We start from the raw sequence: 20,303 nt of genomic DNA, 5'->3' as shown, positions 1-20,303 counted from the left end.
GTAAGGGTCGGGCGAGCGGTACTTCCCGTAATCCCCCTCAAAAACCAAAGATGCGTGCCTATCGTACTGGCACTTCATCAGCAAGGACTTCACTCTGGAGATATCCTCTCGGCTACCTCCAGTCGAGAGAAGGTTCTCAAGTTTCTTCCTCAGGCCCTGGTACAAGCGGTACCTATTTAGGCTTCTGAGGCCCGAGAGCTGGCGGAAGAATCTCGCAACCCTTTCCTTGAAGATCTCCCACCACTCTGACTTACTGTTACAAAGGCCCAGCAATGGTACCTGGCTCTGAAGAAAATCCTCAAAGGACTGTCTTATCTCCGCTTCTTCCAAGAGAGACGAATTCAGCTTCCAATAGCCTCTGCCCATCCGGGGGGTCTCTGTGACATACAGAGAAAACAAAATTAAACAGTGATCGGAGAACTCCACCTCAACAACAGACACTGCTGAAGAGACGGCTTCTTCCTTTAAATAAAACCTGTCTATCCTAGACCTACAACTACCCCTATGATAGGTGAATCCCGCATGGCCTGGGGTGTACCGGATGTGGACATCCACCAGGCGAGCCTCACTCGCTATGCTATTAAGGGCGATGCTATCATAAGTCAGCTTATCTCTGGCACCTCCCCTGTCTTGGGGCCTCGTGACAGCATTAAAGTCCCCTCCAAAGACCACCTGCCGACTTGTAAAAAGATAGGGCTTGATCCTCATAAAGAGGCACTTCCGGTCCCACTTAGACTGTGGGCCGTAGATGTTAATAAGGCGAAGTTCTTGTCCCCTCATGAGGACATCTAAGATCAGGCACCTCCCCATTTCTAACTCGATAACCCGTCGGCATTCTACCGCTGCGGTAAAAAGGACCGCCACTCCGCTATACGGCTCGGCCCCAAGAGACCAGTAGGAGGGCCCATTCCTCCACTCTCTTTTAGCCTTGTAGATAGATGACATATCTGTTAGCCTGGTCTCCTGCAAAAATAAAATATCAGCATTAATATGGGCAAAAAAATCATAGGCCGCAAATCGAGCTGTATCTGACTTAATGCTGGCGACATTAATGGATGCCAGAGTCAACGGAGAGGGTGCCGCCATCAAGGGTGATTGAGTTAGACAGCTTTCTTTTTCCCACTCCCCTTCTCACCCTCCACATCAGAAGAACTCTTCACCCTCTTTAGAGAAATGGAAGTGTCCATCTCACCAGACGTCGTTTTACTTTCCTCGTCTCCGGATTCTAGGCCAGTCCCTTCCCCCGAGGACATAACCTCCCCAGGGGAAGAGGACTCGGCGCCCCCTGGAAGCCCCTCTGCCACCTCCCCCTCATCCTCCCCTTCCGAAGAAGAGGAGGAGATGTCCCTGAGGGGGCGGAATCGATTGGAAAGGCCAACCAGAGGGGAGTCAGTTTTGCCTTCCTTTGGCACCTGGACCAGGGTGGGAGAAGATCTCAAATCTCCCTTTTTTTTTCTACTTGTACCCCGCTTTCGTGTCTCCTTCTGCCATCCCACATCATCCTCCTCCACGCTATCTGAGGAGATGGCACCTTCCTCATTCTGGATCCTCCTGACCTCCTCATTCAGCTCGCCATCCCTCAGGGTCTCAGCAGCAAGGTTGGCCTCTGGGACAGAATGAGAGGTCGTCCCAGTAACCCGGGCTTTCCCCATCACCCTATCCCTTTGGCGTTTATCAAGACGTCTTAGTTGGGCTGGTGTCTTTCTCTTGCTGTTCCTCACTGACCCCTCAGTTCCTCCACCCCTGCTAGTCCCCTCCCCAGCAGATTCCGGCTCGTGATCTTCACCCGCTGGGGACAAGACTGCATTAGCGAAAGAACGAGGACAACGACTGAATGGGTGACCTAAGTCACCACACAGGTGACACCTAATCTCTGCACAAGATGCGGCAAGATGGCCGACACCCCCACACAAGGCACATTTCTGCACCGTACAGTTTGCACTGAAGTGTGTGGGGTCACCACATCTGTGACAGAGCTTCGGCTGACCCCGGTAGAAAATCTGGATACCATCCCTGCCGAGAAAGGCAGAGGATGGAATATGGGTAACTGTATTTCCTGAACGTTTAAGTTTTACCAAAAACGTCCAGGCTCCTGACCAGATGCCAAACTCGTCCCTGTTCTTCTGCGGGACCCCCATTACCTCGCCATACCGTCCTAACCAGGTGATGATGTCAACACAAGAGAGTGATTCGTTACGGGTCAAAACGGTCACTCTCTTGATTTCGTTTTGGCGAGACAATGCCTGTACGGCAAAGTCTCGCCAGCCGGGCTCATTCTTTACCAATTCATAATTCGACCAGAAAAGCTCAAGCCCCTCTGGCCGAACAAAACTGATATTGAATTCAGGAGCACCGTAGGGATGTATCAAGGCAAAGATATCAACTGCCTTGAAGCCCATCTTTAGCAAGAGCTCAACCACTTTGGTCCTTGAAGGACACATATCTTCGCCCTGCCACCGAAGACGGACCACATTCCTACGGTTACTACCTGCCCCAGCTGTTGGGAGGGACCACACAGTATCGCCCCCTCTTTCCTCTCGGAAGGCAGAGAGACCGTGTCTCTCTATCCAGAAGGATAGATCAACTGCTCTACCCTCTACATTAATCGACCTTTCCCCCTTTTTCAGAGCCTCCAGGAGACGTCGCTGCAATAAACCGTCCCTAGAGTCAGGAGACGAGGAAAGTATTCTACTTCCCCCAGCAGTGACATTGGCATAACTCCTATGATCTGTCACCACTGGGGGGGCAACCGGACCAGACCCTACACCATTTCTAATGACAACATCCCCACCACCCCCAATAACAACATTAGCACTTCCCCCAACAACATTGTTTCCAATAACATCATCTGTAGTCCCATCACCACCCCTAATTTCAGCAACAGCAAAATCACCTTCTCCAATAACATTAACCTCCATCCGCTCCCCAGTCATACACCCCGTACCCCCATTTACCTTCTCATTCACACTGGCTGGGCCAGAAACAGATAATCCGGCAAACGATGACGATGATGACATTTTTCCCCGTTTTGCCTCAGCATCACGGGTCACTAGGGCTGGGACAACCTCCGCTGGCCCTTTAAGGGACCGGGCAGCATGCTTGCCCGGTCTAGAGGAGGCCCCAGCCCTGTTCTTATTAGTGCTCTCCGCCTCATCAGCATCATCTCCAGTCTTTTCATGGCGCCGCTGATCAATGGGATCAGCGGCACCAATACAAAACAAACGTTTTTCTTCACTTTTGGGAGTGTCCGTTATGCCCTTTACTACCTCCGGCACTGAGTCACCCCCCTCTCCCACAGGGGAGCGAACTACAGCACCGGAGTCTGCCTCTCCGCCCACCGCTGGGCCGCCCTCACTGTACGGCCTTTCGGCTGATGCCTTCTCTGCTCCATCCCTGCTACTGCAAACAGGCATGGAGCTCTGCGCCCTTTTAGTATCTGTACTCTCCCCGCACCTTTGCACCGAGTCCACCACAGAACACGGGCTGGGCTGGGTAACGGGGCTTGCACAATGAGCTGACCCTGCGGCCGACTCAGGGTATACAGGGAGGGGGGTGTAGATGTAACTCACCACTTCTTGCTGCTTTGGCTTGGTCTTCTTTTTCTTCTTACCCCCAGGTGCCTCATTTGGGAGCTCATCTCCAAACACCAGATTCTGAGGACACACTGGGGATTCCAGCATGCGGATCTGGGCCATTAGCGCCCCTCCCTGGTAGCTGCTGTCACTGTCCTCTCCTGAGTCGGCAGGTGATACTGCTGGTTGCTGTGCAGGGGGCCCACTGTACGGGGCCTGCTGCTGTTGCCGCAGGCCACCAGGTGGATCTGGCTGTTGTTCTTCCTCCATCTCCTCCTCATCATCCACCTGGCTCTCAGGTTGCAGCCCCATCAACCTTTTATTTTCCTCCATTACCTTGAATCGTTCTCCATTTTCCAATTTTTCTTTAAATGGCCCACTCTTCGCCAGTAATTCTCCTCTCCTCCAAAGCTTGTATTTCAGCCATAAGTCTCTTTATCTGCCCCTGGATCTCTGCCTTTTTCCTCTTCGGAGTTACCTTAGCCCTGGCACGGGCACAGCGCAGTTCCTCTCGGAGCCTCCTTATGGCCTTACAGGCGTCTTCATACTCACGGAGGTGACTTTTTACCCGGGAGGTATAGGTGGAAATAGACTCCCGGGCCCTCAGCACTCCCCAGCCTTCCTCACTGAGGTCGGCTTCACCTCCGTGAGCACTCTGCCTTCTTCCAGACAAACCCAGCTTTCCGCTGGCTGCACCCAGATTTTCCGAGGAGGATCCAGCCTTGCAGCTTCTCACCTCTGTGGGGGGAGTTGGAGCAGCATTGCTGCGACTCCTAGTAGAACGCCTCACCCCCAAATCCTCCGATGTTCCGGGCGCTTGCTGGCTTCTACTGCTCCCCTGCGGCCTATTCCGAGGAGCAGAAGCCTGGGCCTCGCCTCCCTCACTCATGCCTGGAAACCCACTCCCTCCCTGGGGAGGAGGAAGCAGGCCCCAGGTGGAACAGATGGAAATCCCTGGAGCTCAGGAGACACAGCAGACACACAGCACAGCTGAAGCACGACCACACCCGCAACTAATTGGTCAGCACTCCAGAGCTGTACTCACTATTCTGCTGGTGAGGTCACTGTGTACATACATTACATTACTTATCCTGTACTGATCCTGAGTTATATCCTGTATTATACCCCAGAGCTGTACTCACTATTCTGCTGGTGAGATCACTGTGTACATACATTACATTACTTATCCTGTACTGATCCTGAGTTATATCCTGTATTATACTCCAGAGCTCTACTCACTATTCTGCTGGTGAGGTCACTGTGTACATACATTAAATTACTTATCCTGTACTGATCCTGAGTTATATCCTGTATTATACCCCAGAGCTGTACTCACTATTCTGCTGGTGAGGTCAATGTGTATATACATTACATTACTCATCCTGTACTGATCCTGAGTTATATCCTGTATTATACCCCAGAGCTGTACTCACTATTCTGCTGGTGAGGTCACTGTGTACATACATTACTTATCCTGTACTGATCCTGAGTTATATCCTGTATTATACCCCAGAGCTGTACTCACTATTCCGCTGGTGAGGTCACTGTGTACATACATTACATTACTTATCCTGTACTTATCCTGAGTTATATCCTGTATTATACTCCAGAGCTGTACTCACTATTCTGCTGGTGGGGTCACTGTGTACATATATTACATTACTTATCCTGTACTGATCCTGAGTTATATCCTGTATTATACACCAGAGCTGTACTCGCTATTCTGCTGGTGATATCACTGTGTACATACATTACATTACTTATCCTGTACTGATCCTGAGTTATATCCTGTATTATACTCCAGAGCTGTACTCACTATTCTGCTGGTGAGGTCACTGTGTACATACATTACATTACTTATCCTGTACTGATCCTGAGTTATATCCTGTATTATATTCCAGAGCTGTACTCACTATTCTGCTGGTGAGGTCACTGTGTACATACATTACATTACTTATCCTGTACTGATCCTGAGTTATATCCTGTATTATATTCCAGAGCTGTACTCACTATTCTGCTGGTGAGGTCACTGTGTACATACATTACATTACTTATCCTGTACTGATCCTGAGTTATATCCTGTATTATACTCCAGAGCTGTACTCACTATTCTGCTGGTGAGGTCACTGTGTACATACATTACATTACTTATCCTGTACTGATCCTGTGTTATATCCTGTATTATACTCCAGAGCTGTACTCACTCTTCTGCTGGTGAGGTCACTGTGTACATACATTACATTACTTATCCTGTACTGATCCGGAGTTATATCCTGTATTATACTCCAGAGCTGTACTCACTATTCTGCTGGTGAGATCACTGTGCATATACATTACATTACTTATCCTGTACTGATCCTGAGTTATATCCTGTATTATACCCCAGAGCTGTACTCACTATTCTGCTGGTGAGGTCACTGTGTACATACATTACATTACTTATCCTGTACTGATCCTGAGTTATATCCTGTATTATACTCCAGAGCTGTACTCACTATTCTGCTGGTGAGATCACTGTGTACATACATTACATTACTTATCCTGTACTGATCCGGAGTTATATCCTGTATTATACTCCAGAGCTGTACTATCTTTTCTGCTGGTGGAGAACTAGGCTGTTTGCTAGTAGTACACACACAGGACTTCCATACCATTACTTATTTGGCCAATCAGTGCAGCACATACTCCTTTTTGCTATGCCATGACGTAGTCCTGGAGAAAGTGCAGTGGACTGAACAGGCTGCCCAGGGCTATAAATGATTCACAGTCCACTACATGATTACAAAACACAGTGAGTTCCTCTGTAGGAGGCAAACAGGCTCACAGATTGCAGACACACTGTCCAGGGCCTTTCTTTCCTGGACCTAGCAGTAGCTAAGCCCCGCCTACTTTCTGTGTTCTCTCCGTGCACTCAACACTTCATATAGTGGGGAGATTTGGTGCCCCATTCTGAAGATTGTGGAGGTCCCAGAGGTAGGACCCACCACGATCAGACACTTATCCTGTATCCTATCGGGAACACATTGTTAAAGGGGTATTCCGGGCTCTAAGCTTTTATCCCCTCCCCTGGGACCCCCTGCAATCTCCCTGCAGCACCCGCATTGTATGCAGGGCTGCGTCTCCAGTGTTGGAAACGTCAGGGTTTCTGAGACTGGAGACGTGACGTAACGTCACGCCCCCTCCGTGATTTCACATCTCTCCCCCTTTATTCATGTCTATGTTTGGGGACGTGACGGCCATTACGCCCCCTCCCATAGACATGAATGGAGGGGTTGTGGCATGACGTTACGTCTCCTGTCTCAGAAACCTGGAAGTTTCGTAAACTGGAGACGCAGCCCCGCAGACATCGTGCTGCAGGGAGATTGCAGGGGGTCCCAGCGGAGGGTCCCCCGCGATCAGACATTTTACCCCCTAGATCCAGGAATAGCCGTTTAAACATTGGAAACTCCTTTTATAGGGTCTTTATATATGGCTCCGTGCACAGGGCAGCAGTGATCGCTGGGATTGTGTGGCTCTTCACTTATATCATGGTTGGCCGCACAGTTTACAAGGGACGATGTGTGACCAATTAACAGTGATGTGTAGGGTCACATGATCCCAGTGATCATATGATGAATGAGATAATGGTCCTGTGTAGAAGACTCCATGGCCTGTGACCTTTGTCTTCTGTCTTCTAGGCTGCCTGTCCGCACTGGTGTATCAGCACTCCATCACGCCCCTGGCGCTGCCCTGCAAGTTGGTGATACCCAGCCGAGGTAACGCTCACCTGCACAACCCTATGTGGGGTATATATGGTATATAGATTATGTGGGTGGGGGCCCGACGGCTGTAACCTCCACTGACACAACGGGGCCACATTCACTTCTTCCTTCTCTTGTCTTTTACTTAGATCCCACAGAAGAGCCCAGAGAAACGGCGACACCGACAAACACCAGCAGTGACCTACTGAAACTAGGAGCAGGTGAGGGGCCGACAATGTGAACGCTCAGTGGATAAGGACCCTTCCAATTGTTCTTTATATCAATGTCTTATAGTTCTGCTCTTTTCTCTATATATTTACTGTTCTTAAGAATCTTCAATGGGACATTCGGGGGAATTTATCACCCATGGTTTTTTCTGGTGTTAACATTTTTAGCCCAAATCGTGTAGATCAAGGAAACAAGCTGTGGTGCGATTGGCTTTTGTAGCAGTGCTCGGTGATTTATCATTTTTGTGCATTCTTACTCCAGCCCGGACCTCACTTGCTCCACTATTTAGGACCAACAAAGAACTTGATTTGTACAGACAAAATCACATGGTCTGTTTGTATATTCAAAAAATAAATACATTGAAAAAAATTCTAAACATAAATAAACAAACTAAATAATAAATAATTTTCTAATCTTAAAAACTACGGAGTTCATTGAAGACAATTTATTGGACATTCTTGAGCACACTCACATTATACATACATTTACACTAAACATTTACTGTATTCATCTGTAAGGGTGACCAGAATTCCACACTAGTACTCATTTTTTTTTTTTATATAATACATAAAGTAAAGTGGTACTTTAGTATTTTAAAACATTTCTCCTATGCACAGCATTGTGGGGAGTCCAAACTCTGTGACCCCCCGTGATCTCTCCATATGCAGAACACACTTGCTCAGAGCCTCTGCAGTACATGGCAGTATAGCTGAGGATACTCCACCTGCAGGAGATGAAAGGACCTCTTCCAGAGGTGGAGGGAGTCTGATTCTGTCCAGAGGTGGAGGGAGTCTGATTCTGTCCAGAGGTGGAGGGAGTCTGATTCTGTCCAGAGGTGGAGGGATTCTGATTCTGTCCAGAGGTGGAGGGATTCTGATTCTGTCCAGAGGTGGAGGGAGTCTGATTCCATCCAGAGGTGGAGGGAGTCATATTCCGTCCAGAGGTGGAGGGAGTCTGATTTCGTCCAGAGGTGGAGGGAGTCTGATTCTGTCCAGAGGTGGAGGGAGCCTAATTCTATCCAGAGGTGGAGGGAGCCTAATTCTATCCAGAGGTGGAGCCAGTAGCACAGATTAGCAGCAACAAAAGGCAAACTTGATTTTAATACTACTTTTTAAAGCTACTTTAAAAACTCATAGTTATAGCTTTTTAAGATGTTTTGTATAACATTGACTCATAGGTTATATAGGATGGGGTGATGGCGATCCCGAACTATTACTAACTCTTATCTCTTCCTGCAGCCTGCAATGTGTTGTTTGTTAATTCGATTGACATGGAATCACTGACAGGACCGCAGGCCATTGCCAAGACCATCGCAGAGACCCTGTCCGCTGACCCTCAACCCACTGCAACTATCGTTCACTTTAAAGTCTCCGCACAGGGAATTACCCTGACCGACAATCAGAGAAAGTAAGAAAATGTATACACTGGGGATAGAACAGGAATCTGAGCGCTGTCAAATTGTAGCAGAGATTGTCAGGAAAAACAGCAGCATTATACAGGAAATATCTGTCCAAAATATCAGGACAAAACATTCTCTAACCCCAGAAGAATTAGTATTACTCATTAAATAAAAAATAAGTACCAAAAAATTGTCTTCACCAACAAACCTTTATCAATGTTGAGTAATACTACAAAGTCTGAAGCACTCATATAAAACTGCCCCGTGTACAAAAATATAACCACGATAATACTGCTCCTATCTACAAGAATATAACTACTATAATACTGCTCCTATATACAAGAATATAACTATTATAATACTGCCTCCTATATACAAGAATATAACTACTATAATACTGCTCCTATATACAAGAATATATCTACTATAATACTGCTCCTATATACAAGAATATAACTACTATAATACTGCTCCTATATACAAGAATATAACTACTATAATACTGCTCCTATATACAAGAATATAACTACTATAATACTGCTCCTATATACAAGAATATAACTACTATAATACTGCTCCTATATACAAGAATATAACTACTATAATACTGCTCCTATCTACAAGAATATAACTACTATAATACTGCTCCTATCTACAAGAATATAACTACTATAATACTGCCTCCTATATACAAGAATATAACTACTATAATACTGCTCCTATATACAAGAATATAACTACTATAATACTGCTCCTATATACAAGAATATAACTACTATAATACTGCCCCCTATATACAAGAATATAACTACTATAATACTGCTCCTATATACAAGAATATAACTACTATAATACTGCTCCTATATACAAGAATATAACCACTATAATACTGCCCCCTATATGCAAGAATATAACTACTATAATACTGCCCCCTATATACAAGAATATAACTACTATAATATTGCCCCCTATATACAAGAATATAACTACTATAATACTGCTCCCATATACAAGAATATAACTACTAAAATACTGCTCCTATATTCAAGAATATAACTACTATAATACTGCTCCTATATACAAGAATATAACTACTATAATACTGCTCCTATATACAAGAATATAACTACTATAATACTGCTCCTATATACAAGAATATAACTACTATAATACTGCTCCTATATACAAGAATATAACTACTATAATACTGCTCCCATATACAAGAATATAACTACTATAATACTGCTCATATATGCAAGAATATAACTACTATAATATTGCTCCTATATACAAGAATATATCTACTATAATACTGCTCATATATGCAAGAATATAACTACTATAATACTGCTCCTATATACAGGAATATAGCAACTATAATACTGCTCCTATATACAAGAATATAACTACTATAATACTGCTCCTATATACAAGAATATAACTACTATAATACTTCACCTATATACAAGAATATAACTTCTATAATACTGCTTCTATATACAAGAATATAACTACTATAATACTGCTCCTATATACAAGAATATAACTACTATAATACTGCTCCTATATACAAGAATATAACTACTATAATACTGCCCCTATATACAAGAATATAACTACTATAATACTGCACCTATATACAAGAATATAACTACTATAATACTGCACCTATATACAAGAATATAACTACTATAATACTGCTTCTATATACAATAATATATGTACTATAATACTGCTCCTATATACAAGAATATAACTACTATAATACTCCTCCTATATACAAGAATATAACTACTATAATACTGCTCCTATATACAAGAATATAACTACCATAATACTGCTCCTATATACAAGAATATATGTACTATAATACTGCCCCTATATACAAGAATATATCTACTATAATACTGCTCCTATATACAAGAATATATCTACTATAATACTGCTCCTAAATACAAGAATATAACTACTATAATACTGCTCCTATATACAAGAATATAACTACTATAATACTGCTCCTTTATACAAGAATATAACTACTATAATACTGCTCCTATATACAAGAATATAACTACTATAATACTGCTCCTATATACAAGAATATTACTACTATAATACTGCTCCTATATACAAGAATATAACTACTATAATATTGCCCCTATATACAAGAATATAACTACTATAATACTGCTCCTATATACAAGAATATAACTACTATAATACTGCCCCTATATACAAGAATATAACTACTATAATACTGCTCCAATATACAAGATTATAACTACTATAATACTGCTCCTATATACAAGAATATAACTACTATAATACTGCTCCAATATACAAGAATATAACTACTATAATACTGCTCCTATATACAAGAATATAACTACTATAATACTGCCCCTATATACAAGAATATATCTACTATAATACTGCTCCTATATACAAGAATATATCTACTATAATACTGCTCCTATGTACAAGAATATAACTACTATAATACTGCTCCTATGTACAAGAATATAACTACTATAATACTGCCCCTTTATACAATAATATAACTACTATAATACTGCTCCAATATACAAGAATATAACTACTATAATACTGCCCCTATATACAAGAATATAACTACTATAATACTGCTCCTATATACAAGAATATAACTACTATAATACTGCTCCTATATACAAGAATATAACTACTATAATACTGCTCCTATATACAAGAATATAACTACTATAATACTGCCTCCCATATACAAGAATATAACTACTATAATACTGCTCCTATATACAAGAATATAACTACTATAATACTGCTCCAATATACAAGAATATTACTACTATAATACTGCTCCTATATACAAGAATATAACTACTATAATACTGCCCCTATATACAAGAATATAACTACTATAATACTGCTCCTATATACAAGAATATAACTACTATAATACTGCTCCTATATACAAGAATATAACTACTATAATACTGCTCCTATATACAAGAATATAACTACTATAATACTGCTCCAATATACAAGAATATAACTACTATAATACTGCCTCCTATATACAAGAATATAACTACTATAATACTGCTCCTATATACAAGAATATAACTACTATGATACTGCTCCTATATACAAGAATATAACTACTATAATACTGCCTCCTATATACAAGAATATAACTACTATAATACTGCCTCCTATATACAAGAATATAACTACTATAATACTGCTCCTATATACAGGAATATAACTACTATAATACTTCTCCTATATACAAGAATATAACTACTATAATACTGCGCCTATATACAAGAATACAATTACTATAATACTGCTCCTATATACAAGAATATAACTACTATAATACTGCCTCCTATATACAAGAATATAACTACTATAATACTTCTCCTATATACAAGAATATAACTACTATAATACTGCCCCTATATACAAGAATATAACTACTATAATACTGCCTCCTATATACAAGAATATAACTACTATAATACTGCCTCCTATATACAAGAATATAACTACTATAATACTGCTCCTATATACAGGAATATAACTACTATAATACTTCTCCTTCATACAAGAATATAACTACTATAATACTGCTCCTATATACAAGAATATAACTACTATAATACTGCTCCTATATACAAGAATATAACTACTATAATACTGCTCCAATATACAAGAATATAACTACTATAATACTGCCTCCTATATACAAGAATATAACTACTATAATACTGCTCCTATATACAAGAATATAACTACTATGATACTGCTCCTATATACAAGAATATAACTACTATAATACTGCCTCCTATATACAAGAATATAACTACTATAATACTGCCTCCTATATACAAGAATATAACTACTATAATACTGCTCCTATATACAGGAATATAACTACTATAATACTTCTCCTATATACAAGAATATAACTACTATAATACTGCTCCTATATGCAAGAATATAATTACTATAATACTGCTCCTATATACAAGAATATAACTACTATAATACTGCCTCCTATATACAAGAATATAACTACTATAATACTTCTCCTATATACAAGAATATAACTACTATAATACTGCCCCTATATACAAGAATATAACTACTATAATACTGCTCCTATATACAAGAATATAACTACTATAATACTGCTCCTATATACAAGAATATAACTACTATAATACTGCTCCTATATACAAGAATATAACTACTATAATACTGCTCCTATATACAAGAATATAACTACTATAATACTGCTCCTATATACAAGAATATAACTACTATAATACTGCCTCCTATATACAAGACTATAACTACTATAATACTGCTCCTATATACAAGAATATAACTACTATAATACTGCTCCTTTATACAAGAATATAACTACTATAATACTGCTCCTATATACAAGAAAATAACTACTATAATACTGCTCCTATATACAAGAATATAACTACTATAATACTGCCTCCTATATACAAGAATATAACTACTATAATACTCCTCCTATATACAGGAATATAACTACTATAATACTGCTCCTATATACAAGAATATAACTATTATAATACTGCCCCTATATACAAGAATATAACTACTATAATACTGCTCCTATATACAAGAATATAACTACTATAATACTGCTCCTATATACAAGAATATAACTACTATAATACTGCTCCTATATACAAGAATATAACTACTATAATACTGCTCCTATATACAAGAATATAACTACTATAATACTGCTCCTATATACAAGAATATAACTACTATAATACTGCTCCTATATACAAGAATATAACTACTATAATACTGCTCCTATATACAAGAATATAACTACTATAATACTGCGCCTATATACAAGAATACAATTACTATAATACTGCTCCTATATACAAGAATATAACTACTATAATACTGCCTCCTATATACAAGAATATAACTACTATAATACTTCTCCTATATACAAGAATATAACTACTATAATACTGCCCCTATATACAAGAATATAACTACTATAATACTGCCTCCTATATACAAGAATATAACTACTATAATACTGCCTCCTATATACAAGAATATAACTACTATAATACTGCGCCTATATACAAGAATATAACTACTATAATACTGCTCCCTATATACAGGAATAAAACTACTATAATACTGCTCCTATATACAAGAATATAACTACTATAATACTGCTCCCTATATACAGGAATATAACTACTATAATACTGCTCCTATATACAAGAATATAACTACTATAATACTGCTCCTATATACAAGAATATAACTACTATAATACTGCTCCTATATACAAGAATATAACTACTATAATACTGCTCCCTATATACAGGAATATAACTACTATAATACTGCTCCTATATACAAGAATATAACTACTATAATACTGCTCCCTATATACAGGAATATAACTACTATAATACTGCTCCTATATACAAGAATATAACTACTATAATACTGCTCCTATATACAAGAATATAACTACTATAATACTGCTCCTATATACAAGAATATAACTACTATAATACTGCTCCTATATACAAGAATAGAACTACTATAATACTGCTCCTATATACAAGAATAGAACTACTATAATACTGCCTTATGATAAGATTTGGATGTAATATTACATTGTACACATTATATGGTTATTACAGGTCAGTTTGTTTTTGTTTTCAGGTTGTTCTTTAGGAGACATTATCCACTGAATTCAGTGACGTTCTGTGATGTGGATGCTCAAGAGAGGAAGTGAGTATTGAGATCTTCTTGTATTGTAGTATCGGGGTCTTCTTGTCTTGTAGTATTGGGGTCTTCTTGTATTGTAGTATTGGGGTCTTCTTGTATTGTAGTATCGGGGTCTTCTTGTCTTATAGTATCGGGGTCTTCTTGTCTTGTATTGTAGTATCGGGGTCTTCTTGTCTTGTCTTGTAGTATTCGGGTCTTCTTGTCTTGTATTGTAGTATCGGGGTCTTCTTGTCTTATAGTATCGGGGTCTTCTTGTCTTGTATTGTAGTATCGGGGTCTTCTTGTCTTTTATTGTAGTATCGGGGTCTTCTTGTCTTTTATTGTAGTATCGGGGTCTTCTTGTCTTGTCTTGTATTGTAGTATCGGGGTCGTCTTGTCTTGTATTGTAGTATCAGGGTCTTCTTGTCTTGTATTGTAGTATCAGGGTCTTCTTGTCTTGTATTGTAGTATCGGGGTCGTCTTGTCTTGTATTGTAGTATCGGGGTCGTCTTGTCTTGTATTGTAGTATCGGGGTCGTCTTGTCTTGTATTGTAGTATCAGGGTCTTCTTGTCTTGTATTGTAGTATCAGGGTCTTCTTGTCTTGTATTGTAGTATCAGGGTCTTCTTGTCTTGTCTTGTAGTATTGGGGTCTTCTTGTATTGTAGTATTGGGGTCTTCTTGTCTTGTAGTATCGGGGTCTTCTTGTATTGTATTGTAGTATTTTGGTCTTCTTGTCTTGTAGTATTGGGGTCTTCTTGTATTGTAGTATTGGGGTCTTCTTGTCTTGTAGTATTGGGGTCTTCTTGTATTGTATTGTAGTATTGGGGTCTTCTTGTCTTGTAGTATTGGGGTCTTCTTGTATTGTATTGTAGTATTGGGGTCTTCTTGTCTTGTAGTATCGGGGTCTTCTTGTCTTGTAGTATCGGGGTCTTCTTGTCTTGTAGTATCGAGGTCTTCTTGTCTTGTAGTATTGGGGTCTTCTTGTATGGTAGTATTGGGGTCTTCTTGTATTGTAGTATTGAGGTCTTCTTGTATTGTAGTATCGGGGTCTTCTTGTCTTGTAGTATCCGGGTCTTCTTGTCTTGTAGTATCGAGGTCTTCTTGTATTGTAGTATTGGGGTCTTCTTGTCTTGTAGTATTGGGGTCTTCTTGTATTGTAGTATTGAGGTCTTCTTGTATTGTAGTATTGGGGTCTTCTTGTCTTGTAGTATTGGGGTCTTCTTGTATTGTAGTATTGGGGTCTTCTTGTATTGTAGTATTGGGGTCTTCTTGTCTTGTAGTATTGGGGTCTTCTTGTCTTGTAGTATCGAGGTCTTCTTGTCTTGTAGTATTGGGGTCTTCTTGTATTGTAGTATTGAGGTCTTCTTGTATTGTAGTATCTGGGTCTTCTTGTATTGTATTGTAGTATTGGGGTCTTCTTGTCTTGTAGTATTGGGGTCTTCTTGTATTGTATTTTAGTATTGGGGTCTTCTTGTATTGTAGTATCGGGGTCTTCTTGTATTGTATTGTAGTACCGGGGTCTTCGGGTCTTCTTGTATTGTACCGGGGTTGTCTTGTCTTATAGTATTGGGGTCTTCTTGTATTGTAGTATCGGGGTCTTCTTGTCTTGTATTGTAGTACCGGGGTCTTCGGGTCTTCTTGTATTGTATCGGGGTTGTCTTGTCTTGTAGTATTGGGGTCTTCTTGTATTGTAGTATTGGGGTCTTCTTGTATTGTAGTATTGGGGTCTTCTTGTACTGTAGTATCGGAGTATACTTGTATTGTAGTATCAGGGTCTTCTTGTATTGTAGTATCGGGGTCTTCTTGTCTTGTAGTATTGGGGTCTTCTTGTATTGTAGTATTGGGGTCTTCTTGTATTGTAGTATCGGAGTCTACTTGTATTGTAGTATCAGGGTCTTCTTGTATTGTGTTCCCTCTATACTTTCTGATCTGTATAGTAGCGCCTCCTTTACTCTATTGTCTGTCACTGTCTTCAGACACTACCTCTGCTTGCTGCAGTGAATGGCTTACTTCTGCTCATTGCTGACCTTTACCCTTTTCTTCTCTAGGTGGATGAAGACAGATGGGACTCCGGCTAAGTACGTCTTGCTTCCTGTTTGGTGAAAGGTTTTGCCTTATGTGGCAGACGTCTATTCCCACTTTTCATGCCCCATGTCTCTCTTTCACCTGGTACCCTGATACTTGTGCCTCTGCCACCCTGATAGTTGTGCATCCCCCCCCTCATAGTTGTACCTCTCTTCCCCCCATAGCTGTGCCTCTCTGCCTCCCCGCCATAGCTGTGCCTCTCTGCCTCCCCCCATAGTTGTGCCTCTCTGCCTCCCCCCCATAGTTGTGCCTCTCTTCCTCCCCCCCATAGTTGTGCCTCTCTGCCTCCCCCCCATAGTTGTGCCTCTCTGCCTCCCCCCCATAGTTGTGCCTCTCTGCCTCCCCCCCATAGCTGTGCCTCTCTGCCTCCCCCCCATAGTTGTGCCTCTCTTCCTCCCCCCCATAGCTGTGCCTCTCTGCCTCCCCCCCATAGCTGTGCCTCTCTGCCTCCCCCCCATAGCTGTGCCTCTCTGCCTCCCCCCCATAGTTGTGCCTCTCTTCCTCCCCCCCCATAGCTGTGCCTCTCTGCCTCCCCCCATAGTTGTGCCTCTCTGCCTCCCCCCATAGCTGTGCCTCTCTGCCTCCCCCCCATAGCTGTGCCTCTCTGCTTCCCCCCCATAGTTGTGCCTCTCTGCCTCCCCCCCATAGTTGTGCCTCTCTGCCTCCCCCCCATAGTTGTGCCTCTCTGCCTCCCCCCCATAGTTGTGCTTCTGCCCCCAATAGCTGTGCCTCTGTATCCTCCGTATAGTTGTGCTTCTTCCCCCTATAGCTGTGCCTCTGTGACCTCTGACCCCCACCCCGAGGGTTGGGCCTTGTACGTCTCATGAGGCTGTGATCTGTAAGGGGTTAACTATATATTATATTATTTTTTCCGATGATTCAGTCCTAATTCTCTGTTTTCCTTTTTTCCTTTTGCAGATTATTCGGCTTCGTGGCCAGAAAACAAGGAAGCACGACTGACAATGTCTGCCACCTGTTCGCAGAGCTGGACCCCAACCAGCCGGCAAACGCCATCGTCAACTTCGTGTCCCATGTGATCGGGTTACAGAAGAGATGAGCTCCTCCCCCGCGTCCCGTCCGTGAACCAGCCTGATATATGGAATATAGACTGAGAAGAAGGAAAGTGCATAAGGGAAAAGGGAAGTGATGGGGGATCATGTAACCCATGGGGAGGAACAGCAACAAACCAAAAAACCGGAAACAATAATCAAACCATTAATGCAAAGGAGGGAATGGGGGTTTTACCGCTTTCCTGTGAACAGCAGAAGTCGCCAACGTGACGGCTGAGTTCTCATTGGCTCATGGGTCGGCATATCCACAGCTTCATAACATAAAGGTGTTCATTTTAATTGACCATACTGCAGATACTAAACAATATATACCGCTCTATAAGTGCATATATAAACCATGTACACAGAATTTATATTGTCTAGAAATCTATAATAATGAGGCTATATTTTGTATAAACGCTTGGATTGTAAAGAGCTATTCACATTTACTGCCTTTCTAAAATCAATGCATATCCCCAATATACGGGTGGAGAACATTGGGAAACGTGCACTAAATTCTATTGGAATTTCCAATGACAGGTGTGACACCTAGTGGTGGGAATGAGGGCTGCAGCCATAAGATCTGACGAGCTGATCGGCCCTGGATGAATCTTCTCTCGTCTGAACTTTTTAAAGAGACAGTAAATGGTTTAGCCTATGAACCCGGAAGCTTCTATCCACTAGGTGGGTACAAAGTGCACCCCGCCAGCATAGCCAGGGGACCGGAAGACACATCTATTCCCTTCATTTTACCTAAATTGTAATCACTTCATAACTTCATTTATTCATATCATAAATATCATATTACTCAATACCTGAAAATCTGGAGACTGTGCCTTGTAGAAACGTATTCCTCTACTCAGAGAATTGATGATGTCATCGCTGTCTAAGGGAATGGATAAGATTCTTAGTGATGTCATCAGTCTATAGTGAGCGCACAGGCAGTGATGTCATCAGTCTATAGTGAGTGCACAGGCTGTGATGTCATCAGTCTATAGTGATTGCACAGGCTGTGATGTCATCAGTCTATAGTGAGCGCACAGGCTGTGATGTCATCAGTCTATAGTGATTGCACAGGCAGTGATGTCATCAGTCTATAGTGAGCGCACAGGCTGTGATGTCATCAGTCTATATTGAGTGCACAGGCTGTGATGTCATCAGTCTATAGTGAGTGCACAGGCAGTGATGTCATCAGTCTATAGTGTGTGCACAGGCTGTGATGTCATCAGTCTATAGTGATTGCACAGGCTGTGATGTCATCAGTCTATAGTGATTGCACAGGCAGTGATGTCATCAGTCTATAGTGAGTGCACAGGCTGTGATGTCATCAGTCTATAGTGAGTGCACAGGCTGTGATGTCATCAGTCTATAGTGAGTGCACAGGCAGTAATGTCATCAGTCTATAGTGAGTGCACAGGCTGTGATGTCATCAGTCTATAGTGCGTGCACAGGCTGTGATGTCATCAGTCTATAGTGAGCGCACAGGCAGTGATGTCATCAGTCTATAGTGCGTGCACAGGCTGTGATGTCATCAGTCTATAGTGCGTGCACAGGCTGTGATGTCATCAGTCTATAGTGAGTGCACAGGCTGTGATGTCATCAGTCTATAGTGAGTGCACAGGCAGTGATGTCATCAGTCTATAGTGAGTGCACAGGCTGTGATGTCATCAGTCTATAGTGCGTGCACAGGCTGTGATGTCATCAGTCTATAGTGAGTGCACAGGCAGTGATGTCATCAGTCTATAGAGATTGCACAGGCTGTGATGTCATCAGTCTATAGTGAGCGCACAGGCTGTGATGTCATCAGTCTATAGTGAGCGCACAGGCTGTGATGTCATCAGTCTATAGTGAGCGCACAGGCTGTGATGTCATCAGTCTATAGTGAGTGCACAGGCAGTGATGTCATCAGTCTATAGTGTGTGCACAGGCAGTGATGTCATCAGTCTATAGTGAGTGCACAGGCAGTGATGTCATCAGTCTATAGTGAGTGCACAGGCTGTGATGTCATCAGTCTATAGTGAGTGCACAGGCTGTGATGTCATCAGTCTATAGTGAGCGCACAGGCTGTGATGTCATCAGTCTATAGTGAGCGCACAGGCTGTGATGTCATCAGTCTATAGTGAGTGCACAGGCAGTGATGTCATCGGTCTATAGTGTGTGCACAGGCTGTGATGTCATCAGTCTATAGTGAGCGCACAGGCAGTGATGTCATCAGTCTATAGTGTGTGCACAGGCTGTGATGTCATCAGTCTATAGTGAGTGCACAGGCAGTGATGTCATCAGTCTATAGTGAGTGCACAGGCAGTGATGTCATCAGTCTATAGTGTGTGCACAGGCTGTGATGTCATCAGTCTATAGTGAGTGCACAGGCAGTGATGTCATCAGTCTATAGTGCGTGCACAGGCTGTGATGTCATCAGTCTATAGTGAG

General features: G+C 41.7%; 1 protein-coding gene across 3 annotated transcripts in view; it reads left to right on the top strand.

The window, feature by feature from the left end:
* The window catches only part of TNS1 (tensin 1), a gene marked incomplete at its 5' end in the record, with an annotated part of 189,221 nt that extends 169,988 nt beyond the window's left edge, over positions 1-19,233 (top strand). For 2 of the 3 annotated variants that reach the window (XM_056552937.1, XM_056552936.1), the window contains 6 exon segments: positions 7,250-7,327; positions 7,462-7,533; positions 8,779-8,947; positions 14,694-14,762; positions 16,788-16,817; positions 17,743-19,233. In XM_056552937.1, the coding sequence (XP_056408912.1) occupies positions 7,250-7,327; positions 7,462-7,533; positions 8,779-8,947; positions 14,694-14,762; positions 16,788-16,817; positions 17,743-17,881 (557 nt within the window). 3 annotated transcript variants of the gene reach the window in all.
* Positions 19,234-20,303: the final 1,070 nt, after the last annotated feature.

This window comes from Hyla sarda, unplaced genomic scaffold (genome assembly GCF_029499605.1).
Source record: "Hyla sarda isolate aHylSar1 unplaced genomic scaffold, aHylSar1.hap1 scaffold_213, whole genome shotgun sequence".
Lineage (NCBI taxonomy): Eukaryota > Metazoa > Chordata > Amphibia > Anura > Hylidae > Hyla > Hyla sarda.
The sequence above is the reverse complement of the archived record's forward strand: the minus strand, read 5'-3'. Positions and strand labels throughout refer to the sequence as shown.